Source organism: Panthera uncia, chromosome B4 (assembly GCF_023721935.1).
Source record: "Panthera uncia isolate 11264 chromosome B4, Puncia_PCG_1.0, whole genome shotgun sequence".
In the NCBI taxonomy this organism is placed as follows: Eukaryota; Metazoa; Chordata; class Mammalia; order Carnivora; family Felidae; genus Panthera; species Panthera uncia.
The window spans coordinates 72,670,964-72,697,209 of record NC_064809.1 but is presented as its reverse complement, the minus strand read 5'-3'; the positions used below and the strand labels follow the sequence as shown (position 1 = coordinate 72,697,209).

The 26,246-nt window shown below is 53.4% G+C and overlaps 1 protein-coding gene across 2 annotated transcripts in view; it reads left to right on the top strand.

Moving 5' to 3' along the window:
* The first annotated feature begins 544 nt into the window (after positions 1-544).
* The window catches only part of VDR (vitamin D receptor), a 56,980-nt gene continuing 31,278 nt past the window's right edge, over positions 545-26,246 (top strand). The window contains exons 1-2 of one of the 2 annotated variants that reach the window (XM_049627251.1): positions 545-635; positions 24,636-24,783. In XM_049627251.1, the coding sequence (XP_049483208.1) occupies positions 24,647-24,783 (137 nt within the window). In that variant the 5' untranslated portion in view covers positions 545-635; positions 24,636-24,646. The remainder of the gene's footprint in view (positions 636-24,635; positions 24,784-26,246) is intronic. The other variant, XM_049627249.1, reaches the window with a different exon arrangement.

The window sequence follows — 26,246 nt, the reverse complement described above, 5'->3', positions numbered from 1 at the left end:
ACGCAGCTCCAGCCACTTTGGCCGCGTTTTCCGTTTGCGCTTTTATCCTATCGAGTGGGGTCGGGCTGAGCTCCCAGGCGCTCTGCAGAAGCAACGCGACGGCGAGCGGCGCCCGGGATTTCCCACGAGCGCAGAGGCCCGACGGTGCCCGCGGCAGACGCCCCCAGAGCCCGGCAGACCGTGAAGTCCGGGTCGGGTCAACCCAGGTGGGGGTGACGCACCTGGAAGAGGCGTGCGCAGCAGCTAGGTGGAACCCCGGCGGCGGGAGGTGTGCGAACGCATCACAGATTAACGCGGGCAGAGCGTGGATCTGCACACACATCACCCTCGAAAACTCTCAGGCACAGAGAAGCAGCATGCCTTCCTCTGTGGACCGCAGCCGTGGAGGACTACCCCGGGCAGAGTCTCCCAGTGGTTGATTCCAAGTCAAGATGGTTGCGAAGCCGCCAGCCTTCTCGGGGAGCGAGGCAGGTCCGCTGGGCGGGGCCAAGGGGGAGGGGCGGGCCCGGGGCGGGGCCTCGAGAGGGGCGGGGCCAGGTGCTGGGTTGTCTCTGCTTGTCAAAAGGCAGCAGCCGAGCGGGAGGCGCCGGGAGCGCGGAGCTGCGTGCCCAGCCGCCTGACCAGGTGCGGAACCGGTAGGAGCGGGGAAGGGGTGTCCCAGAATCGGGATTGGGCCCGGGGTAGGGCTCCGGGGGGGTACCGGGCCTGAGTGTCCGGGTGCAAACACTAGAGGGTAAATCGCAGGGGCAAACTTGGCTGCTGAGATCCGGGCTGTCGTGCCATGAGGCTGAGGCACTGACGGTACACTGAGGTCTGAGAAAGAGCTAAAGTTCGTGCCAGGTTGGCGAGAGGGGCAACGACCTCGGTGCTCAGGCGGTTTATCACACAAATGCTCTGCTACACAGTGCTCAGCACTTGGGCAACGAGAAGCATTTGTTTCCTTCCTCTGTTGGGGAGCCTTGGCACGGAGTGAAGGAATAAGAAAGGGAGATCGACTGTCGATGGTACTAAGGTCCGCTGGAGGCGGAGTGTGTGAAGCTTTATCATCTTCTAGTACCCGTGTACGGTCACCTGCCATGGTGGAGTTGGATCTTTTAAGTAGAGTTTTTTCTTTTCTTTTTAAACCATCAATGATTTTAGACCTAGTTGGCCCTAATGCACTGTATTTATTTTTTCAGGAAAGCCTGTCCATAGATGTTCAGAGGAACTCAGGGGCAAGCATCTAATCCGGGAGGGAGCTCAGGAAGTAGTTTCTGTTTGGGGAGTGAAGGGTCCCTCGTCTGTGGGTGGTGGGGGAGAGTTTAGGGGAAGTATCTAGGAGGGAACAGCATGTGGTCTGCAGGGAGCAGTGGATCCTGACCCCCTCTCCCCCCACACATCCCCAGACCACTGAAGCTGAGACCCAGGCTACCCGGTCTGGGAGGGCACTAGGTCTCCCAGCCCAGGCCCTTCCCGCATCTCCTCCTCCTCCTTCTCCGCCTCCTCTTCCTCCTCCTCCCTGCGGTGAGTGAGTCAGCCTCCTGTCTGGGCTCAGTTGCAGCCAGAGGGGCCAGAGCCCAGGCAAGCAATTGGGCAGGCATTTTCTGAGCATTGCAGAAGCTCTCCTAGGCAGAGTCAGCTCCACTCTAGCTCCCTGCTGGAAGGCTCTCTTCCTTGTGGCCAGTGGTGGCCACTCCTCTGAAGGGAACACCCAACACAGGGATGATTATGGGATCGTTGTGGTATGATTCCAGAAGGGTTGACGGTGAAGAGCTTGTGGATTTGCGGTAAATCCGCATCTCTTATCCTTCTCCTAGGATCAGGAGGTACATCCAGCACGGTACACTTCCAGCCTCCCATTCCATTTCTGCCTAGTGATCTTGTTAGCAGCCCGGCTCTGTTAGCCAGGTGGGTGTGCACAAGAAGTCAGGAAGGTTCTGGGACTAGGGAAGGCATGGTGTTGTCAAAGAAAGTTTTAAGCCAGGGTAAGAAGTGGGGTTTGTTGAGGTGGAAATGGATTGTCTGGACACTGGAACCTCAACTCAGTGAACTGTGGGCATTGTGTATTGGGGGGGAGGAGGGCTTCCCCATCCCGTCCTTGTCGAAGTGCTGGAGAGGACTGAGGGTCCTTCTGGAACGGTATACAGACAGACCCGGAGGTAGTAAGACTGTACATTTCTCTCTGGCTTTTCTTTTGGGTGCTTCAGACCCTTGAGCAGAAATGGGAGCCCCAGAGTCCATTGCCCCCCACTCAGTGGCCTCTCTGGAGCCATATGAGACAAGCCCACAACCAGGCTGTGGTGCGGGGCTGACTCAAACTGCAAAATGCTGGGGATTCACAGACTGTACTCCAGCTGGGCCCCATGGCTTCAGTTTGGCTGGTCCCTCATTAGCCACGACTTGGACCCTTTCCAGGGTAAAGAATAAGAAAGGAGGGAAGAGAGAAAGGGTAAGAAAAGAGGAGAGTGAGATAAGGAAGGAGGGAAAGAGAGTTAGGAAGCTTTCCTGACCCCTCACAGCTCCTCAGTCAAGGCCATCACACTTCATTTGTATAAACATCGTGGAAGGCCTGGTATAGTTTGGGGTGCCCTGGTTATTTGTATTTATGGTTTCTCCGTCTTCTCTCCCATCCCCCCTCAGAACTGATCTTTTTTGGGACTAAGTCCCAGAGGAAGTACCAAGAGGCCCTCCCGGACCCTCACCCTCCACTCTCAGACCAAATAGCCAGTGTCTAAAGCCAGTGTCTTCCATGCTTGACTTGGGGCTTGGGGGCCAGATCAGGCGGTCATCCGAGCAGGAGAGGGAGCGCCACTGTTCAGTTCTTCACCCTGCATCCCCAGGAGGCGACAGCCATCCCGGCCGAGATCTGCTTCTGGAACCCCTGCTAGAAACCCCCTGTTGTCTTTGTCTAGCATTTGGGTGCTGGTGGCTGGAGGGCCAGAGTCAGGAGCACCTGGAAGTCTGAGCCAGGATGATGTTCCAGTCTGTCGCCGGACAGGAGGAGTTGTAGTGGTCCAGCTTTCCGTTTGGCCACGGCTGCAGGTCTGCTTTGGATGCAGGTAGAGGGAAGTAAGGAAATGAAAAGTTTTGATTAAATGCCTTTTGTGCACCCAGCTTGGTGCTAGACCCTCTGAGGGATGACAGGAACAGAACCCACCAAATCAGCCCTCTTCCTTGAGACGGTCTGAGCCCCAGGACGGGCAGCTGCTGTCGGTCCAGTTCTGAAAGGATCCAGGTGGGCAGAAGCTAGCCTGGCTATTGCTCTGGACCTCAGGGCCTCGCTTCCAGTCATGCTTTTCTCTAATTCCCTCTTCACCCTCTCCTGTGTCAGTGCCCTCTTGGTGGGCCAGAGAGGGGGAGCGTATAATTCCCTGTCGAAACTGGGAAGCTTTGAGAGTGCAAAGGGGTGCTGTTAGTAGGTTCTGTCAGGACAATTGACATAAACCACAACTGTCTCGGGCCAACTGAAACATTTAGTCATTATGGTGAACAGCACTCTGAACCCATCTGAGGTTACACTGACGAGGGGAAGATGGGTGGGAGTGGGTTTAATGAGGAAGACAAGGTGGGGAAGGTGCCTAATGACGAGGGGAGGATGGAAGTAGCTTAATTCTCAGGGCAGCCCCAACACCCCAGCTTGCTCCCTGATATTATCACCCAATTCCAGTGTTTTCCCTGAGGGCAGCTCCGCTCCCAGCCACCTTCTCCTAGAACCCAACCTACCACACTCGCTCGCTCTTGTGACTTCCCTTCACCCTTGACTTATGACTGGCCTCACCTTCGGCTTTCCTGCCCCACCCCTACCTCCGATGGGGACAGGAAGGCCTGCCAACTCCCCTTCCGCTGCCCCTGGGGGAATTGGGATTTATAATGGAGCCAAGACTTAGCCTCATGCTTCCTCTTCCCTCTTCCCCCGTATCTGCAGCCTCTTCATTTTGTCTCTCCAGCTTCCCAGATCTCTGGGGGACACACCATACCACAGGGAAGTCCAGCTCTCCAGTGGGTAAACAATAAGAAGGGAAGGGTAGTCAAACCTTGCTCATGTGGATAAAGGGCGCAGGTCACTTGCAGTCAGGTTCCGGGGAAATGGTGAGCAGGGTGGAGGGCAGAGCCAGAGAAAAACTGCTTAGCAGGAGAGGGAGTCGGTTCCCCCGGACACTGGAGTTTGACTGTCTCATCAGGTCTGAATATTGGGGAAATGGTCCAGGGCGGGGACAGGCTGTTCTTGCTCAACCCAAGCTATAGGCGTTGGTGGCAGCGACTGCATCGTGACGCTGTAACACGCAGAAAAGAAACTGCCCTCCCTTCTGCGTCCGACGTCCTCGTGGTCCAGATGCTCAGGGCGGGCTCCCTGGAGAGTCCGCAGAGGTCCAGCATGAGAGTGATCGGGGCACCTGGTGTGGGGGTGGAGCCTCCTTAATGATGGTGTAGTGACTGTCTTACTCTGACAGGAAGGAAGTTGTTCTCATCGCCAACAAATGAAAAGGGCAGGTGAAGACCTCTTGGGAAGTCCCACCCTTTGAAGTGACTTGTGGGGAGAGGGAAGGGGAGAGACTCCTTGGGCTGGCAGGGGGAGGAGCGGGGGTGGCCTGTCAGTAGATGGCAAAAGTGAGAGGCAGAAGCAGCAGGCACTAGGGGAGTCTGAGTGTGTGTCATACGTTTGCAAACCTGCCCTGCAAGTCCTGTGCCAAGGAATAGACCAAGCAGTGTTTCCAGAACCAGGTGCCACACAAAGTCCCCATTCTGCACAGGGGAGAGTCCTGGTCCTGAGGAGGGTGTGGGCAGCTACACCAGTGGGCAAGTGGAGTTTGGGAAGGACCCAGAAGCCGGTTCCTGGGAAGCTGCTGCCTCTCACTGGCCTTCTGACCACAGGTTGAAGCTTTGAGGTGTTACGCAAGGTGTGACATTCCAGGCACTGTGGGGCGCAAGGTGTGACATTCCAGGCACTATGAGGCACCCGTGAGCCCCTAGGCTTTGCTGGCGACACATCCAGTGTGTGCCACCTGCTGGCACTGGAGTTGCAGCTCCAGGAACAGCTATTCACTGAGTGCTCAGCTCAGTTGCACCAGGTGCTGTGCTAGGTACGTTGCATGCAGGGCCTCCCAGATCTGCCACAACCTTGTGGGATAGGAACCACTGTTATGCTCCTTTCGCAAATGGGAAACTGAGGCTTGGTGAGGTTGAGCCATGTGCCAAGGTGCCACAGCTGATGAATGGGACAGTCAGGACTCACACTTGGGTCTGTCTTAACTTCCATAGAACCCTACCACTTCTGCATTCATGGGAGCCCACAGGGCATTTAGCACCATGCCTTGGACATAATAGGCCTGCAGTAAATGTTTGTGAGTGGCAGGGTTAGATTTACTAACTGGTTTGAACAAGTTGACCTGGAAGCAAGCTTGGTTTGCCCAGAGGTTACTGTGGGGACAGTGGCCTCTCAGAAGGAGGCTCCCTCTGCCAGTACCCTCAGGCCTCAGTGCCTCTCCAGCACTACTGGGTACCTAACTTGGGTAAAAACAGCAGACAAGAACCTGAGAGAGAGAGAGAGAGAGAGAGAGAGAGAGAGAGAGAGAGAGTTCTGTGCCGAGAGATTGCATGGGATCAGACAAGATTTGAATGGTCTAGAAGGCAAATGACAAATACTCTTTCAATGTCAAACAAGCCACTTCATTGATAACCTACTTTGGACTAAGGGCACCAAGGAAAGACCATTGTCCCTTTGGCCAACTGGAGCTAATCTCATCCTGTTTGCCCTTTCCCCTCCTAGCTACCCCTTAAGGAGCACTCGTGAGCCTAGCCTGCCTGGAAGGGGAGATGGACTCTGGCCACATATGACAGCCTCTGCCAGCCAGTGTGATTCCCTTCTCTCCTTTCATCTTGACAGCTTCTCCTTGGAGGAAGCTACTATTACTCTCCCCAGCATGGATATGGGAAACCAAGGTTTAAAGAGATGTCGTAACCTGCCATGCTGTAGAATTAACCCATGACCACTGAGCTACACTGCTGTTAGTGCTGGGCTTGGCCACGCAAACCACTCTCCGTGCCAGAGCCTGGAGACGGGGTTAGAAGGAAGAGAAAGTGCTCAGCCTACCCCTCAGCTGTGCCCCCCCCCCCCAGGTTCCTTGGCATATCTCTGAAATGTTAGGTAGTGCTGTTGGAAGCTTTGCCAACAGCCTCGAAGAACAGGAAGAACGTGGGGTTGGAGTTAGACACGCCTGGGTTCAAATCCCAGCTTTGTCACTTTCTAGCTTGTGACCTTGGGCAGGTTTCTTAATCTCTCTGAATCTCAGTGTCCTTATCTGTTACGTGGGATAAGAATAACTCCCTTGTAGAGCCGTGTGAGGATTCCAGATGACCCAAGTCAAGTGTCTGGCGGGCAGTAAGCCTTCGAAAAGCGTGGGTCGTTCAGTAGATATGCGTTGAGGACCTACGGTGTGACAGGCATTATTCAAGACGCTGGCAGCTTCACAGTGAAAAGTAAAGACTCTTGCAATTGTTCCCAAATTTGCTAGACCAGAAACTTCATCGTTGTGAGAGATCCCTTTAGAATCCAAGAATGGCTGTCTTCGCACCTGGCTGAACTCGGATTTGGTACATTTCTCTTCCAGCCATTTGTTAGCTGATGAGCTTGGAAAAGTTGGTTAGCTTCTCTGAGACTCAGGTTCTTCAATTCTTTTTATTTATTTACTTATTTTTTTGACTGTGAAATATATCATACGCACACGGGTATACCATATGCTTATGTATAGATTAAAGAATAATATAGTATATTCTATACACATCACCCAAGTGCAGAATGGAACGTCTGCAGCGCCTTCAAAGCTCCCGTTCCTCTTCCCATTTGCATCTCCTTCCTTGTTCTCCACCCCACCCATATTTTGAATGTTAGTTAGTTATTTCCTTCCTTTTCGTCGTAAGTTATCGTTTACGTGCGTTTTACAAAACAATATATTGTTTACCTTCACGTGTCCATGGAGCTTACCTATATGCATGTTCCCTGTGATGTGCGTCCTCCACCTTGTGTCATGCCTCTGAGACTCCCCCACTGTGTTGACACACCCAGAGGTAGTTCGTTAGTTTTCACTCAGGGTGACGTCCACTGTAAGGATGTGCCACAATTTGTATGTCCTCCCTCTTGGTGATGGACGTTTGGGTGGTTTCCAGTTTGGAGTTATCACGGTCATACTGCTGGCAGTAACTGTGCTGGTCTCCTGATGTGCGCGTAGGCGGTTCTCCAGGGCACATACCTGGGGCCAGGGCACCTGGGATTCTGTGTTTGGCATTGCTCCACAGCGCCCAACTCTTTTCCACAGTGGTTGTACTGAAAAGCATTCCTTTCGGCAGTGGCTAAAAGTTCCCATTGTTCCCCATCCTTTTCAATACCTGACATAGCCTTGATTTCTAAAATGAAACGGTTGTCCGACTAGACGAGTTTCTAAAGTCCCTTTCAGCTCTCATAATTGAATCATTCTCGGCCGGTTATATGTGTACCCCTGTCTGACGTGTGGTACACGCACAGGTGGTCCTGTACAGGTGTCAGCCTGACTCTGTGAGCTCTGCCCAGGGTCTCCGGGTGCGGCTGAAGCCCTTCCTTGTAACCTTCCAGCAACAGTGAGGGAGGGATCCTGTGGCTCCAAGCCCATCCTGGTACTTAGCGTCCTGTTCAATTCAACCAAGAGCCTAGTGTCAGTGCTGAGCACATACTAGGTGACCAGTTAGTATCCACTGGATTGCATTTTTGCTAAGGGTATTGAGACGGTATCTTTTCCTTGGGTATCGATTTTGAGAACAGGACGTGGAAGTATCAGAACTTTGTGTTTGTTAGCTAATCAGAATTCAGGGTGCTGGGGGCAGTGATGGGATTTACATCTGTCCAGGGCTTTTTGGTCATCTGAAAGCTCCAGGTGAAGTAAACTGAAGACTAATTGTTCAGAGTCTGGCCTTGATCTCTGACCCACTGACTTGTCCAATCTGAGAAGCAGAGGGTGCTAGAGGGTCGTGGTGGAGAGAACAGAGGAGGCACCTTGGGGAAAGGAGCAGAATGCCCACAGAGAATCCCTTCCTCTTCCAAGGTTGAACACTCTGCCTGGGGGTGCTGGGTTGAGTAGGTGTTCGGTAGACCCAGTGTCCTGGTGGCCACATAAACAGCCAGCTGCCCACTCACCCAGCCGCCCACAAAAGAATGTGGCTTGCTGGGCAGTTGCATGGGACACCCGAGGCCGCAATCCTGCAATTACCCAGCCAGTCTGTGCGTGTCAGCTCCAGGGGCAGGTGAGTGCCTCTGCCCTGGGCCTCATCTTGGTCACTAGACCCATGCTGGGCTCGGTGGTAGGGCCCCACCCATTCTTCAATCACCTCCCACCCCAACTCTGCCCCAGTGTCTCTCTGTACACCAACCTTTGACCTTTGTGAGGCTGACATAATCATATATCATATAAAAGCTGACAATCGTAATAAACCAATGGCTATTCTAACTTATACGTTCCAGGCACCGTGTTAATTTTTTTCATGCATTTTCTCACCCAGGCCCCTCAATAATGCTATGAGGTAGGCAATACTGTTATCCCCGTTTCACAGAAGAGGAAATTGATGTTGAAAGAAGTTAAGAGGTTCAACTTCTTGCCCAAAGTCATTGAGCTCCTAAGTCAGAACCAGAACTTAAATTCAGATCTGTTGTAGCCTGGGCCGTCTGCCCCTGCCTCACCTGCCCACGACCTGTCCTGCACAGTTGTTCGGCTCTGTTCTCTGCCCTCCTCTTCCTGTCTGAGGAGGGCTGGAAAAGAGGCAGTAGGTGGTGCCAGCCGAGGGTGAATGGGACAGTTCCAGGCTGGCCAGGATGATGCTGGAAAACACCTTCGGGGCAGAGTTCTTTGTTCCAAACAGCTCTCAATTTCCGGCCTTCTGCCAGGGGTGGGAAGGTACCTCTGCCCAGCCTATTTGGCAAGCACACCGACATCTTGGGTGCCATGATGTGAAGAAGTGGGGGGTGGCAGCCTCAGGTAAAATTCCACTGTAATGAACTCCATCTGAGATCCGAATGGCTTTGTTGAGATGAAATTATGTTAACCAGTGTGCAGTGGAGGAACTCAGGTGTGGAACCTGAGAAACTAGAGGGGGAAGTGGGGCTAATTTACCAGTGTCTTTTAGTAAAGCTCTGGAACGTTTTGGAACCTAGGAGGAGAAGGAGAGTCAGAATCACCCCTGGTTCCTCCTTCAGTGCCAAGCTCCCGGGTGGTTGGGGCAGGACCCAGAGGGGAGAGCTTTGTGTTTGACTCTAACTGACAGGGCTGTGCCTGTCTGTTCGATTGTCCATGTACCCGCTGGGTTGAGAGGCCCTGAGAACAGGGCTGGGTCCTATACCTGAAGTGTCCTTACTCCACGCAATACTTAACTCATCACAGATATGCTCAATGGCTGTTGATTGAATGGAAATGTGTTTGTAGGTAGACCGGGACCCCTGAGCTATGTAAAGAGAGTTGAGGTGCCTGGGTGGCTCAGTCGGTTAAGCATCTGACTTCGGCTCAGGTCGTGATCTCACGGTTCGTGAGTTCGAGCCCCGCGTCGGGCTCTGTGCTGACCGCTCGGAGCCTGGAGCCTGCTTGGGATTCTTGTATTTCCCTCTCTCTCCGCCCCTCCCCCACTCGCACTGTCTCTCTCTGTCTCTGTCTCTCTCTCCTCAAAAATAAACAAACGCTAAAAAAAATTCTCTTTTGAAGAGAGTTGAAGGGCAGGAGCTTTGTGTGACTAAAACGTTATAAAAAACTGGGCTGCAACTCAGAGGACTTCTCTCCCATTACTGAAGCCAATCCTGCAGAATAACAAGCACTAACATTGCCTGAGCAGGTACCCTGTGCCGGGCGCGGTGCTGAGCCCTTGACCTGCATTATCTCATTTGACCCTCACAGACAAATGAGGTAGGTTTTGCCGCTTTTTTCTCATTTTGCAGGCAAGGGAACGGAAGCTTAGAGAGCTGCGGACACAGCGGGCAGGAGGTGTGTGGGGAGGCAGGGTTTGCTGTTGCTCAGGCTGCCTCCAGACCCTCTTCTCTTACCTGTGTCTCCCTGCACTCAGAGCTCCGCTGTCGCTGAGGGCTGGTTGCCGGTTGGGGGGGTAGGGCCAGGTGATGAGTGAGGCTGGAGGGCTGCAGACCCTGGTGGGGTGCAAGGGCAGGGGGAGGGGAGAGTGGCACAGCCTGGTCTGGAGGGTTAGCTTCACCTGAGGCCCGCAGGGTTGCCCCGGGAACTGCAGCCCGGTGTGACCACGTTAGCCCCCCCCCCCCTTTTTTTTTTACGAGGAAGCTGGACATCCAGAGTTTTTCCAAAAGTGAAATCTCTCCAGTTTTCAAAAACACTGACCACTAACTAAAAAATTTACGACGACCCGGTGGCGATGGTGGGCGGTGGCAGAGTGAACACAGTCATGGCTAGGTTTAGCCTGCAGCCCTGCCCCCCGCCCCCCACCGGCCCCGGATGTCTTTGGGTAGTTTCTTTCTTTGAACACGGGACCGTTAGACAGAGTGGGACCGGTAAGGCCCTTGCTGATGTAGAATTTCTCACGAAAGGCATGATCACCCACCCTCCATGGGTCCCCTTCCTAGCACGTGATAATACTGTATCATGCAGACCGTCTCTTTCTGGAGACTTATAATGAAATCAGCCTAAAGATATTCCATGAGTGAATCCCCTCCCTCCCCCCCCCCCCTCCCCCCCCCCCCCCCCAACTCTATATTCCCAGTTAGGTGTTTTTCCAGAGGTGTTAGCAGGAAAGTTCTGTGTAGAGAAATAAAAAAGAAACTAACGGTTAAGCAAAGGGTCTCTAGGGAAACAAAAAATAGAAAGAATAGTGGATGGGGAGCCTGGGTGGCTCAGGTCATGATCTCACGGCTTGTGAGTTCGAGCCCTGTGTCAGAGCCTGGAGGCTGCTTCGGATTCCGTGTCTCCCTCTTTCTCTCTGCCCTCCCCCGCTTGTGCTCTATCTCTCTCTCAAAAATAAACATTAAAAAAATTTTTTTAAAAAAGAAAGAATAGTGAAATGTGGGGATTGGGGTTGGTAGGCAATGAATGACGAGCCCACCTACGCTGCACTTCGGGGTCTCCCAGACTGTGAGGGCCTCATGGTGCCGTGAGGGTCATGCTCCCTGTACTATTGCAAAGTGTGTGTTCACCGCCTTCTACTTTCCTGCCTGAATTTCCTCCTCCTCTTAAAACCTGGGGCAATAATGGTCAACCAGTAACAGCTTTATGGAGTATCACGATTTTATAAAACACTTTAAATATTTTGTCTCAGATAAATATTGTGAGGTGTTTATGCTGTGAGATAGACAAATGGGTGTAGAATCCCCCTTCTGAGGCTTGGTAAAGTGGTGCTGTTTTCTCTCCCTTCTTCCTTCCGTTCCACAAGAGAGGAGTAGCCATGGAGCACTGCGGCCCAGGGTGCAGGCAGCACAAGGTCCCCACAGGCCTCCTCATCCCCGCTGTCCTCACTCCTCACCCGGGGTTGACAGGTGGGGGAAGGTGCCTCAGCCCCTGATGAAGGTCCCCCTTCTCTGAAAACCCCACACCAGGGGGAGTATGGAGCGGGCATGGGGATGACCCCAAACCCGTGGATGGCCCGTGGCCAGCTTCCTCCCCACGCCTGCCTCCCCTGCCTGCCACCTCAAGCCATTGTTCCCAAAGCTGGGCAGAAAATAGCTCACTCCAGGGAATTATTTTTGTCTCTGTTAAACTTCAATCCTGAGCTCCTGCAGAGCCTGGCTGCAGAGTTGTTTTTGAGGTCAGGGGGAGCTCTGGCAAAAGTAAGGTGTAGGGGGTGGGTAAAGGGAGGCGGTGGGAGGAGGGGGCCATCATGGGCCACAGGCCCCTGGACTCTTGCCCTTCCGTGCTGCCCACGGGCTGCCTGACAGAGTGGAGCCTGCCCAGCCAGCTGGAGTGAGGTCTCCTTCCCACCTCCTTTGAGCTGGTCCCTCAAGTGCCTTCTCCAGGGATGTTTGCTGCCGAGGGAAAGAGCGCTGAGTGAAGGAGCTGTGACTCTGTTACCCCGAGCAGAGGCCCAGGTGGGCAGCAGGCCCTGCCCCAGGGCAGCGGGGGGGCCGCACACGGCTGACTGTTGAGGAGGGAAAGAGGTGGTTTCTCTTGAGACCCCGGGGTAGCCCCTGCGTGCCCTGCGACACCACCGAAAGGGGCTCTGTATGGCAAATCTGCTCCATCTTTGCCCCTGGGTATCAGAGGAAAACAAGGAAGAGGAAGATGGCCAGTGGATAGGGCTGGGGGAGGGGACTATAGTTTGGAGAGGGTTCACGGGTTAGGACAAAGGCAGCTATTTCCTACCACTTGGTGGCTCTGGGGAAGAAGCCTCCTGACAGATTCGGACGTTTGGGCCTGAAACCTTGAAACAAGGTCATCTTCAGTTATAGCTCTGAGGGGAAGGCCCGGCATGTGTTGTTGCCAGCAGTGAGTATGGACATTCCGACTCAGGGTACGGGCTGGTGTGTGCCCACACAGGTCGGGGACTTTCCACAGGTGTCCGTGGTGCAAGCTGTTTGTGAACATTGTGTGTCTGTGGCTGATGCCCTTCCTTACAGCGATTCCTGGCAACAAGGAAGTGACCTCGTTGACCGGGAGAGAGCAGTGAGCCACGTGGAACAGTGGAGGCACGTTCGGGGATTGGGCGGCTGTGTGTAACTCAGCAGTCCCCTTGCCGAGCAACCGTATCCAGCCACCCTGGACAGACTGATGCGTTAAAGAAGGATTGAGCTGGTGACATGCAGCTGAGTGGGTCACCAACTTCCGTCTGCCCTTGTTGAGCCTTTTGTTCTCTCTTTGGTTTTCTCTCAGAACACTTATTTTCCCGTCCGGCCGGGTTGAGTTTTCCAGAACTGTCTCCTTTGTCTCTGCCTTTCAGCTCAGTTATGCTGGTCCTACTTGCCCCCCTCCCCCCGGGGTAAAGGAGCTCCCCTGCAGGGTGGTGGCCCTGGGTGTGCACCAGCTGGGACCTCGACTGTCTAAAGAAGAAGCCCACTGCTTTGCTGACCTTGGGGCACTTTCTCAATAAATCAAGGGGAGAGAGCCCTACTTTTACTTTCCGTATAAGGCTGGAGCTCAGTTCAGGTCAGAATGGGAATCCGATTGGACTCTGAAAGTCTTCAGTTCAAATATCATTACAATAATTAAAAATTCCTGGTATTCAAGTCTCAACGGGTAGAAGGACTCAGTGGAGGAAAGAATGGAATCCACTTTCTATTACAATGAGTGTGGTCAGTTGGTTCATCTCTTCCTGGTGCTCTCTCTCTTTCCAGCCATGCAGAACCAGTTTTCCTGCCTCCAGCCCTCTCTTTCCCTTTTGTCTCTTGGCCTTTGCACACTCGCTGTCTGCCCGAAACCCTCATTACCCTTCTTACCACTGCCGTGTTGAACTGTGATCCTCTCTGTCTCTGTTAGCGGGCTAAGAAGTGACCTCCTCTGAAGAGCCTTCTTTACCCTATGGGCACAAAGCCAGGAGCTCTCCTGCACACTCTGGTCACGTGTGCTTACCTATATCGTAGGATGGATCCTACCTGTCTGTCCCCCTCAGTGGACTGGGAGTTTCAAGAGGGCAGGGTCTGTGTGTGGCTCTCCATTGTATCTCTGACTTCCAGGACAGGGCTTGCCATGGTCTCAGTGCTTAAAACCAACCAGGGGTCACCATCAAAAGTAAGGCATCGAAGGCCAGAACCAATGCCCACCACGGTGTGAGGCCAAGAAAGAATGTTACAGCTCCCTGGCCATCCGATGGGGTCCCCAGGAAGAAATCTACACAGCAGGATAGCTGGAACTCTGACGAAACAGAAGCTCTGGAAAAGACCGTTAGGGGGAAACCATTCTAATCAGAAACTGAGGAGCAGCTGGTGTCCCCTTGGGGTGACTGCACTGCCCCTCTAAAGTGAATGGGAACCTATTTGGTCTAGGCCCGGAAAAGCTTCATGAATACATGAGGAGTGTCCACCCCCTTGCTAGTAATCTAGAAGATAGAGAGGATGCCTTTGGGTAGATCAGTACCTTTGGAACTGGAGCTGTCCTATGTATCTCAGAAGACCCAGGATCCTTCACTGGTTCTGACACAGGCCTAATAGTGTAAGTGAAAGGTGTTCCAGGGCCCCCTGAGGGCCAGAGGCAAATAAGAGTCCAGGCCCCCTGAGCCAGAGCCAGCCCAGTGTCTGGGTTAGGGGCCACAGTGGGCCTCCCTATTGCCAGGGAGGCTGCAGCCCTCACTGCTGCCTCTGGGCTCCAGCCTTTGGCTCTCCACCTCAGTCTCCCCTGCCTTCTGCACTTTTGGTGGTAGGCAAGAGCAGCTGAGGAAGTACCACTGCCCTGATGACACACAGGCAGCCTCATGGGGCCGCTGAGCCTCAGGTCCCACTAGGGGAGAACAGATATGTGACGGATGCATGACAAGCCCCGGGTGACAGAAGAAGTAGGAGAGAGATGGCATTGGGGGACAGAGGGAAAGGAAGGGAAAGGCAATGGGCCCAAGGGCTTGGTACTCAGTGGCACCTCGGGAGCCACGGGTCTTATCCTTCTTGCAGAGGAAAAGTCCAGATGTGTAGCTCAGCTTCTCTGCATATAGGGGAGAGATTAGCCATTGGCTGTGGCTTCCAAAAATCTGGCTGGGGAAAATTTCCCCACCCTGAGAAGCCAGATTTTTGGAAGCCACAGCCAATGGGTGGGGTGGTCAGTTTTTTCCCAGTTCAGTGGAAATGTGGCTTTCTGGGCAACGTTTGTTTGGAGTAGCATGTTTGGGGCTGAGAGCAGGCCTGCTGCCCTCCATGGCACCTCTATGGGGCCTGAAAGTTTCCTGATTTTCCAGGCTCTGGTCTTGTACTGACAGCAGTTACAGCTTTAGTAGTGAGCTCCAGCTGACATCCAACCACACTGTGCCAGAGACTGTGGTGAGCGCTAGACAGAGATGTTGGTCCTGTAACAGCCCTGTGACCCAGGCGCTCTCTCATGTCCGCATTGGCAGAGGAGGATGCAGGAATGGGCTTTGGGGGACGCTGGACGGTAGTCACATTGCCAAGCGCATCAGGCTGGCCAGGGCGGTTGTGGAGGTAAGCGAGGGATCTGACGCCCAGGATTCTGAGTATCTCAGTGCCGGCAGGACCTGGCCCTTTGGGTACTGACACAGTGCAGAAAGAGTGTGAGTGACACAAAGACTGCATTGGTCCCAGAGGAAAATGAAGAGAAGAAGGCTGGCCGGGATGGATGAGTTTGGGGGCGGGCGGTGGGCTCAAAGCTATCTGTCTGGGCAGGGGCAGACTCAGGTCTATGTGGACCTGGGCCGGGGACCCAGCAGTAAGAAAGATGCTTAGTCTGGGTAGAGGGCCACAGAGACGCTAGAACTGGGCTTGGGAATCTCTTGGGAGAACGAAGCAGCTTTCTTCTGATGTCCTGAGGCCATTGTTGTTGTTTTAAATCCCATTTAGCCATCGCCTACATTAGCAATAGTAGGAGTTGAAGTCTCCCCAGAGGAGGGCTAGAACCACTTCCCCTGTATTCTTGGTGTTCTCCATTTGGGCTGCTCCAATTTCTATTCTTTGGTCTCCAAGTAACTGGACCAAAAGCCTCCTTGTCCCATCAACCTTGATCTGGAACACATATCCCAGGGAAGAACCCCCATCCTAGTGTCCAGGAGAGGCTCCCAGAATAGTGAGAGAGCACACCAGGCACATCCCACTTCCGTCTAAGATCTCCCCTTACCTCTCTGGGTCTGGGTCCATTTCTTCAGGCCATGGAGGCCAGAGCCAGGAGCTAGAGCTGGTTGGGCAAGAGCAAGTGGGTTACCCTCACTCTGTTCCTCTGTGTTGCTTGTCTGGGATGGCATCGGTGCTGGGTGGTCCCACTGCAGTGCGCTTCAGGGCCTCCCCCATGGCTTCCCACAACTCCCCTCCTCCAAAGATGACATTCATGCCTCCTCCCATGGCCCATTTCTCTCCCACACCACTCTGACCCCTGGAAGCTGCTCGGGCTGGTGATGAGAGGTCTTGGGACTTGCCCAGGGTGGAGGTGGAAAAACACTCTCTTTCCTTTGTACTCTTGGGACAAGCTGCTCCCCCTCTGATGGCCCCAGTTTCTTTGCTCTAAAACCAGAGAGATTGGACTGCAGATTATGAATGGGCAGCTCCCTACGCTTCAGCAGACACTGTCACTGCCCACACTTTCCAGCAGTGACAGGGCCTGGCCTGCTTGTTACCTGGAGAACCGTAATCAACCCAGAAATCTTGTTGACAAAGCTAAGGGCAGAGTTTCCATTGGAAAAAAAGCAGCTAGCAGGAATAATTGTTGTCGATAAGAAGTGGAACTATATCTCAGCAAGCTATGTATCTCCAGCCCCACTGTCTGGGGCTGGGGCCCTGTGTGTTCCTGCCTCTGGGTTCTGCTCAGCTCCTAGAAGCTGCCAGCACTCCCAAGAATAACAGGACAGTCAGCCAAGAAAGAGTCTTAGTGGATGGCTGATAGAATGGGAGCTGATAGCATGGTTTCTAAGGAGTGACCCACTAACCCTTGGCATTGCGTGGGATGTCTGTCCATGACCTTTATCAGGTTCTCAAAGGTGATATATATATTCCCCAAAGGTTTGATTTAGAAGCACTTTCAGGATAAACTCCTTCCTGCGACTGTTGAGTCATCAGTCACTTAGATAGTTAGATAGTTAGGGACACATTGCCTGTGTTCTTAGTGCTGTAGTGCTGGGGGCCAGGCTCCCCTGGAGATGGCTGAGCCAAAGACAGAAGAGGGCAGGCAGGCTTGGGGGAGTGTATTCAGCTACTCACACTCTCCCACAGAGCCCTTTTCTTGGACTGGAAACTCTTCTCTCCAGGTGAAGGCCATGGAGGCAGACGCTGCACTCATCCCCTTATTTACTGCCCTTGTGGGAATCACGATCATACCCGGGAAGTTTATGAAGTCTGAGCCAAAATTAAATGCAGCCCCCGTTATCTTTTCTGCTTTTCCCTTGCAGTCTCACTCACATCATAAACATCATAGATTTTTCTACTTTCTACAACAGTTTTCTAGCAGATGAGGAATGGGCCCTTTTCTAATTTGCACGATGGCGCCATGTGGTGGTCTGGCCAAACCTTCCTCCAGAGACGCTGTGGGAATCGCTTAGTAGCTTCATTCTATGTCCATCTTAGATGTCCAGCCATCTTAGATGGCTGTAAAGAGTTTGTCTAGGACCTGTGATTGAAAGCTACAGGGGCTCTTTCATCTTGCATAGTGAAGAACTTTCTAAGCATACAGTCATCCAAGGAAAGTAGATTGCCATGGGAGATAGTGCTCCATTAGGAAAAATATTCACGTACAGGTTAGAATATTATAGAGGGGATTTAAGATGGTTGGACTAGGTAGAGTTTCCTTCCAATCCTGAGATGTCTGAGACGACTGACTAGCTAGTGGGTTTTACTTTGGACATTACGGTCTGCAGAAAATAATCCAACCATTCTCATCCATATTTAAAATATGTGTGTGTGTGGAGGGGCTGGGGAGACAATGAGGCAAGGAATATTTAGACAAGTTCTATTTATATAATATGCTTTCCTCTCCCCCTTCCCTCTTTTTCACTCTGTTCCTCCTCAGCTGCTTCTGGGAGGCAATGCTGAGACTGTTCTGGAAAAAGAATGTGTATATATGTTGGGGATGGTGGGAAGGAAGAAAAGACATCACCTTAGCTGGCTGTGACATTGCTGTGCCTGAGTTACACTAGAATAAAGAGATGACCAACACTAAGTTAGATCCTACAGTGCTCAGCACTCTGTGGACAGAGTTGAAAGGATGATGAAGTGAAAATCAACGAGAAATGGCTGTGTGCACATAAGCTCACGTGCAGCATGGCTGGCCTACACACTCCAGAGAGAGCCCCCCACGTGGTTCATTCTGTGTGTGCCAATTTCAGGCAGAAGAATTTTTCTCTCCCTTTTCTGGGAAATCACTTAGCTTTCCGCTTCTTTCTAGAAGGAGGGGGAACTCTGAGCCAATGTCAACAATTAGAAAGCTCAGTTTCGGTCATTCCAATCGCAGCCCAGCTGAGCGTGGCCCCCTGTCCTGGGCTCCCGTTCTCCATGGGGCCCATTAGGGACCACACTGCTCATGTCCTTCCTGGTCCTTGGCATCTGAGGATGAGTGAACCCCCCTTGCGCTAGCATGGTGTTGGGGCTCAACTGAGGGGTCCGAGAGAAAGCTCAGTGAGGGAATCTCACTTTCTGAGTGGTCTTAAGGCCTCATCATGATGGGAAATCTGGCCTTGGAGTTGCACCCTTTCAGAGGTGGAAAAGACCTTAGCAGTCAGATCTCTTGTCTACCACTTATCCTCCAGGCCATAGCTTTACGGCCCTCAGGACTCTGAAGAGGGTTCAGTGAGTGTGGTGGGGTTAAAGTGAGTCTAGCAGCACTTTGATCTTTGTCTTCCCAGGCTCTTCCCAGGACACCCTGTAGCCACCATATCACGAGACTGTTCTAGGCCAGCCTGTCCCGGTGATGCCCATTTAGCAGAAGCCCCGGAAGACGGGGTGTGTGTTGTGTGCACCGACAGGCAGACATATAGGAGAGGCAGTGGTTATGGCTTCGATGACTGGAACGAAACATGTTATCTCTTCACTTCTTGCTAAGGCAAGGTCAGGACTGGGTCAGGCTCAGGCAGGGGTTTTGATGTGGGATGCAGTCCCCGGAGGAATGGAAGCCAGGGGCTTTCTGCAGACTTGAGCTCCCACCATGTTTCTCTGAGGCTCAGTGTCAGGGACTTGGGTATTTCTAATACCAAGAGCAGGAGGGGGTTGTTCTGGGGACAGCCCCAGTAGAAGCAATGGGATGTCCTGTGTACTCAGAACATGAATTGCGGGCAGGGGTGGGGAGCTGTATGATGTGGCAAAGGAGGGTGGTATTAAGCGCTTATTTTTCCACTTCTCCTTTGCTACCCTGTATCCTTGACCCACTTTCCTCGCACTTGGAACTTTAGGCTAAATCTAGGTTAACCTCTCCTAAAAGGACCATCCAGTAGTGCACAGTTGCATGGGGAGGAGCGGCCAGCGTGTTGAACGAGGTTTTCCCGGTAAGAGGGGATGGCTGGCAGAAAGGGGATCCCGGCTAATGCCTGCCACCCTGAGACTTTGGGAGCTTTGGAAGGAAAAGCGCCGTGGCATTCTTCCATCATGACCTGTGGGGATTGTTCTCTTCTTTGCCCCCGGACTTGGTGGAAGCGAAGGGCCTCCAGGACTTAGGGCTGATGAGATGACTGAGATATCTCCCTTAGGAAAGGCAAGCAGAGGGGGGACTCGAGGCAAAAGGGTCTAAGTTCAAATCTGGACTCCAAAGACAAACAACTTCCCTGAGCCTTAGTTTTCCCATGGCCAGAAGAGGGATGATAACGGGACCCGCCTGATGAGGGTGTTGTGAGGACTGAATGAGAGAGCATACTGGAGAACCCGGAGCGGGGCTCAGAGCGGACTGCCGTGTCCCCGCTGATGATTATCACTGGGATATGGGAGGGGTCAGCAGGAGACAGCAGAAGCACGTGGGCATGGCACTAAGTTTGCCTTGTGTGGCCCCTGGCTCCCCACTTGCCTGGCCATGGCGCCCTGGGCAAGTCGTCCTGGACTTTGGTTTTGCCATCTGTAAAATGGGACTGCTCCTCACCTCACGGGACTGTTATGAGGTTTATGTAGGTCATGCGGCTAGAGCCTGGCAGGTTGGCACATAGTAGATACTCCATACACTCTTTTTTCTTTTTTCTTTTTTCTTTTTTTTTTTTTAAGCTCAAGGGTGGTAGTCTACCTGGGTCTCAAGTCTGGCTTTTGAAAACCTTAGGGGTTGAGGACAGGAAGCGGTGGTCCTTTCTGTGCCAACTTGGCCCTCACCTCAGCCTCTGAGGAGCAAGCGGGGATTCTGGGAAATCGATAAGGCCATGGGGTAGAATCCAGAAGAGGGTGGTCAGCCGGAGGCGATGGACGACACAAGTACGGGGAGCAAAGGAGAGCCTGGCTTGGGGGGTAAGTGACAGCATGTCTGTCCCCAGCAGCGGTGCCTCGTCCCACCCACGGCCCTTGGGAGCCGGCCGACCTGGCTCAGGTTATTTCAGTGCATCGCCCACCGACATTTTCTTTTCTTTCTTTTCTCTTTTTAATGTTTATTTATTTTTGAGAGAGAGAGAGAGAGAGAGAGAGAGGGACAGAACGTGAGCGGGGGAGGGACAGAGGGAGAGGGAGACACAGAATCCGAAGCAGGCTCCAGGCTCCGAACTGTCAGCACAGAGCCTGACACGGGGCTCGAACCCACGAACCGTGAGATCATGACCTGAGCCGAAGTCACGCACTTAACCGACTGAGTCACCCAGGCTCCCCCATCCACCGGCATTTTCCTTGGGTGTTTGCTGGGGGCTGGCAGTGCCCAAGGGGATGGTCAATAGGCTGGGGGAGCTGACAGCCCCAGGGCCCACAGTTTGTAATTCCCATGGGCTCTTCCCTTCCCTGCCTAGTTGGGCCTCTAGGAGGCAGAGGAACAAAAGCTAGGGGTCTGGACCTTCCCCATCTGGGGATTAGCTTGAAGGCTTTTGCCAGGTTTCAGGGTCAGGCACCTTCTGTTGGCATCAGGGAAGGGAGGAAGTGTGTGTGTGTGTGTGTGTGTGTGTGTGTGTGTGTGGTCTGTCTGTCTGTCTGTCTCTATGGGTAGACAAGCAGAGCTGGATGTGGGTAGAAGTGGGACGGGTGAAATTCTGCCAGCCCCACCTTGGTGACCCAGCATATGCCAGTAGCACACAGACTCTGGGCACCAGAGTCAGCCCCCCTTCAGCCCTTACTGAGGTCGGGGGTGTGGAGCATGTCTCAGGAAGAGCTAAAAGTGGCAGAAAACATCCTGTTTGAAAGCAGCGAGTTGCTGTATTTAACCCCTGCAGCGCTCGCTCCGCCTACACCGTCTGCACAGACGAGGATCTCGAACACCTGTCTGTGAAGCCGTCCCAAGAGGCCAGGCCCTGTGCCGCAATCCCAGCCTGCACCCTTCCCAGCGCGCCTGAGGGGTCTCGGCAGTCCTAGCTGGGGTGGGATCTCTTTCCTGCCATCAGCAGTATGCTAGGCCATCCTCTGGCTCTGCTCCCCCCTCCCCGAGGATCCTTCAAATCTGGGGCGGGTGGGGGGTCCGTGGGAGCAGCAGGAGCAGCAGAGCTCCCCTAGATAAAAGCCCTCCCTCCCTCTCAACACCCTCTGCAGTGGAAGAAATAGGGAGGCTCTTTCCATCTGCCTACATGCTGGTCGCTGCCCCCCCCCCCATCCCTCCCCACTGCTTCTTGCTACTCCCAGCCTCGAGGGAGGGCTGGTCCTGGCTGCTGCCAGGCTCCACCCCCTCACCCCTGCCAGCGATGACATGGCACGCCTGTGCCCAACAAATCACTCTGTCAAGTTTTCAATCCCTAATCTCGGGACTAAAGTCTCTTGAGAGAACCTCCTGTACCATTTATTGGACTCGCCAGAGGACTGGCTATGAGGTCAGGGCCAAGCTGTAGACGAAGTGTTTCCCCTTTTTCGTTTCAGAGTCCTTTTGGTTGGACGTGTCTGTGTGGTCACAGACGGGCATCCCCTCCCCCTTGCCCCTTCAGGTGGGTGTTTCCTCATTAGCCACAACCTCTGTGGCTGGCTGTTTTCCAGGAGCAGGTGCGGGCCATGGGAAGGAGGGGGGACAAGGGAAGGAAGAGGATACTACCCCGGGCTTCACAAATGCGGGTCGGATCCTGTGTCAGCAGAACCGGCAGCAGCCCGCAGCCCAGACCCAGAGCCAGCCGGAGGCAGGGGAGGGGCTCAGAGAGGGGCTCAGAAGGGAGAGGCCTGCTGCCTCTCAGGCCAGGACACCAGGCAGCTGTCCAGCATAGTGACATTTCCTACTCAGCTCCAGTCTGCTCTTTGCCTCTCCTGCCTCCACAGTCTCTTCCTGCCAGCTCTCTGGCCATGTATGCCTGGGTTCTCTTTTGCACCTCTGGACTCCGGTCCCGGGCCCTGCCTCCTCGGTAGCAGCAAATAACCCCAAGCCGGCTGAGTTTTCTCTCAGCTCACCTGAAATGGTCCCGTTTTCTGTGGGCCTCCAGCTGATGGGTCCAGCCTTCTGTCCGGCTGGACTGGGGCCCCAGGCCCCCCAACCCCTGGCCAGGAGCCTTCCTGATGTCAAGGTAGTAGCTCAGCCCATTTCAGGAAAGCACAGTTGCCATGCCGGGGTAGACTGTTGTCCTGATGCCCTTGCATCATGACGTCACCAGCGAGCCCGGGTGATGATGAGCCCTCGTTGGGCTGATTCGTCTGGCATTCCCCCCACGCCCACATTTGATTTCTCCTTTTTCCACCAAAGCCACCAGATGTTTAGTCGCCTGGGTGACACAGACCCTGTAGCAACATCATGATGACTGAGAGTTGCACCATCTCAGCTGACCTGGGGTTAAGCCACAAGCATCCTAAACAGTTTCTCCTATTGCCCCACAATGGTATTGGGCCTCTGGGATCCCTGCCCACAGCTTGGATGTGTGCGGCACTCTAGAAGCCCTGGGGAGTTGGCTTGGCCTTGGGATGGGCTACAGGGACGATGTTGACAAACCCACGGGTGCTTTATCCTCGCTTTTTAATTCTTTGAAAATTGCGAAATGTTTTATATACGCAGATGGGCATATTAAACGTAAAATCCTATTTTAATAATTTTTGTAGTTTATTTTTTTTGAGAGTGACAGAGAGAGCAAGCAAGGGAGGGGCAGAGAGAGAGAGGGAGAGAATCCCAAGCCGGCTCTGCACTGTCAGCACGGAGCCCGAATGAGGGCTTGAACTCACGAGCCGTGAGATCATGACCTGAGCTGAAATCAAGAGTCGGACACTCAACCAAATGAACCACCCAGGAACCCCATTCATAACAATAAAAATATAAGACGCCTATACCTACCACTCAAAGAAATAGGATATAGTGCCTATGTAAGGCCTCTGCATGCCTGTCCCCGATCTCAGTCCCTCAAAGGTTTCTATTAATCATTCCCTTGTTCTTTTTTTTTTAGAGTCTTTATTTCTGTGCATGTGCGTATGTGTGTGTGTGTGTGTGTGTGTGTGTGTCTAAACATTGCAGTTTAACAAGTGTCAATCTAGCTGTGATGGGGACAGGCAATAGTGTCACTATAAGTACATCAAAGTTCCCAGGAAAAGAAAAGCTAAGAGAGACGGGATCTACATCCATCTGTGATCAGGGTCCCCTCCACCCTGATCCTTATCCATCCTACTTCCTTCCTTCGTTTTTAGAAAATTAAAAAAAAAAAAACAAAAACCTTAAGTATTAAAAAAAAAAAAAACTTAAGTAAGATTTGGGCTTCTCTGGGCCTCATTTGTAAAGAGTGACATTAAAGCACTTACCTCCCGTTGGGTGATTTGAAGAGCAAATGGGGTAAGACTCAAACGGGCTTTGAAATGCCAAGTCGTAGCCCCGGGATTCCATTGGAAAGAAGCTCAGAAACTCCCAAGGGTCCTCCGGAAGCTACCTCTCTCACTTCGGGGTGGGAGAACATGGTACTGGTTCATAACTGGCTTTCTCTCTTCTATTTCTTCTGCCCCGAGGGACCCTCCTGCCCTGGGGCCAAGCGGCCATGCGATGGCCCTTGTGACGACTCAGATAGTCTCAGACTCAGATAGACTCAGATAGGAGGCAGCAAGGTCTGAAGCATCTTAGGGAGGCCTGAGGAGCTCTGAGTCTGACCGCGTGGAGCCAAGGGCCCCATCTGCCTAATGGAAGGGTTAAGTCAACCGCTTCCCGAGAAGGATTTCCGAAAGCTAGTAGGTTGTGTTCCCTCGGTCCTCCCCGCTCCTCAAGTGTGAAATCCATCTCTAGATGATAATGCTTATTTATCAAAGCCATCTCTGAAAACAAGTTTAGTTCACTGTATATGACTCGCGGTATTCGGAAGGATGATTCGGTCAAATCAATGTGTTACGTTTTTGCTGGAGAAAAAGAAAAGAGAAAAGAAGAGGGAACAAGATTTTGATTACCTCGGCGCAGGGACACGGGGCTGTCAGTTCCGAGCCACGTGGCTGTGCGGAGCGGGGGTTGGAATATCAAGGTCTGATTCGGGCATGTGAGCTAGTCCGTTCCCCAGACAGAGGGGCTGGGGGCTTCTATCTGCACTTGAGGGGGGGGGGGGGGGCCCCTTTTCTCTTGGGGGGGTCGTGCTGGGTAGAATAGAGGCCTCTGGCCTGCTTCAGGGCTGCTCCTGAGGTGAGTCGATGCCTCACAGCCTGTAAAGGAAAACTCCACTCTTCGGGTGAGGGTCGCAGGGTACAGAGAGGCTAAACACCTCACCCACAGCAGCTTGGCTAGTAGGCTGCAGATCCAGCCTTTGAACGCAAACCACGCTCTGAGCGGCCTCACCACAGCGCCCCCCGCAGATCGCTCCGGACTTGGGTGAGGGAGCCCGTCTTCTGCTCCACAGAGAGTCCGGAGGGTAAGCTGTGGTGTGGCGCGTCACGAGACGAGGGCGCCAAAGAAATCCTGCTCAGGCCTGCAACCTGGGGAGCTGCCCGACCTCGCCGAGTTCCTGGCAGATGGGGGTAGGGGTGCAAAGGATGCCAGCCAGCCCTGGCACTGACTCCGGCTCTGGCCTTGGCCTGCCTGCTCTTCTTGCAGGGACGGAAGCGATGGCAGCCAGCACTTCCCTGCCTGACCCTGGCGACTTTGACCGGAATGTGCCCCGAATCTGTGGGGTATGCGGAGACCGAGCCACCGGCTTTCACTTCAATGCTATGACCTGTGAAGGCTGCAAAGGCTTCTTCAGGTGAGTCCTCCCCAGGGGCCAGCGGAAGGAGAGGAAGCAAGATTTCCCTGCATGAAGAGAACCCCTGCATCTTCTCTGTCTCTGTCCTTCCCGTGCCCATGGAACATGCGAGCTCTTACAGCCACCGGGAGTAACAGGGTCTGGGTGAGACTATCTTCTTCCTCCCCTCCTTTCAGCTCCAGCTACGTCCTCTGACCTTCTCAGAAATGGTTTTCCTGAGGTTTCTGTCTAGGTCCCCACTTTCCCATTACCCCTTGACCCATAGTCCCCTCTATTAACCCACATGTCTGTCCTGGAGTGACAGGGCCTCCTAACAGATGGATGACCACAGGCGTGCCCTTGGGGGAGTTCTAGAACTTGGCCTCAGAGCTTGTCCTCCCATCCACATGAAACCATTCCTTGGAACAAGGGAAATAGCACCCTGGTTGGACCTCTGTGCTTGATCTGTGCCCATATCTTCACCCATGGCTGGCTGTCCCAGGATGGAAAGCTCAGGCGATGTCAGCAAGGTGCCAGCCGTCCTGTTCAGTCAGGGCCAGTTTCTCTACCCGCTGCCTCTCCTCTTCTCCAGCGAGCCCAGTGTCACAAGTGCAAACAGTATGGGGAAGGTATTGGAAAGGCTGAATGAAGGGTGTTCCCATCCAAAGGCAGGAGGGAAGGATGGGAAGGTGATGAATCGCAGTATAGGACTGAGAAACATGAGGAATGAGCATTGGGCATATATTGGAGAGAGAGCAAGCAGGAGAGAAGCCTGGAAGAAAACATGAAAAAAAAGAGCTTCTGTATAAGAGTCTTAATTGGAGGTGAGTAAAGAAAAGGCCAGCAAGAGAGGAAAGAGTGAATCAGGTCCAGAACAAGAAGGCAGAGGTCGGCCTGGTTGTCCGAACTGAAGGGCCCACCCACTGGCTTCTGAGGGCAGAGTGAATCAGAGCCTGGGACATTGTGAGATACCTGCCCTGCCCCCTCCTCCCCCTACCGAGGACAAGGACTCCTGGGCCGTCTGTGAACACAGCTCCCAACTCACCTGCCCCCTATCCTGGGAACCAGCTGGCCTGGAGTTTCCCTGCCTTGAGCAGTCGCTGGGCAGCGGGGTTTCTGTGGGTGCTAATTGACTGTTTGGCCTGGCGCGGGTTGCCCACTTGGCTTCCTGGCAGGCTGCTCCCCAGCTTGGGGAACCAGACCAGCAGCATCGCTGGCTGCAGACTCTGCTGCCGTGCGGCTCATTCCTCTGCACTTCCTGCAGGGTGGGCCTTCCAGAGCCCCACCTGGACCCTTTCCTGCCACGGCCTTTGAAGTAATAATGGGGAAGGAGGGTGTGTGCGCACATCAGGGCTGCTTCCTACCATAAAAGCAGCTAGAAGTGTGTGAGCTATAGCGGTGGCCATGCCGTTGCCCGTCCTTGCTCAGATCTTTTGACTTCTCTGTTTCAGTTACCTCAACCACGCACCTGACTTTGTCATCTG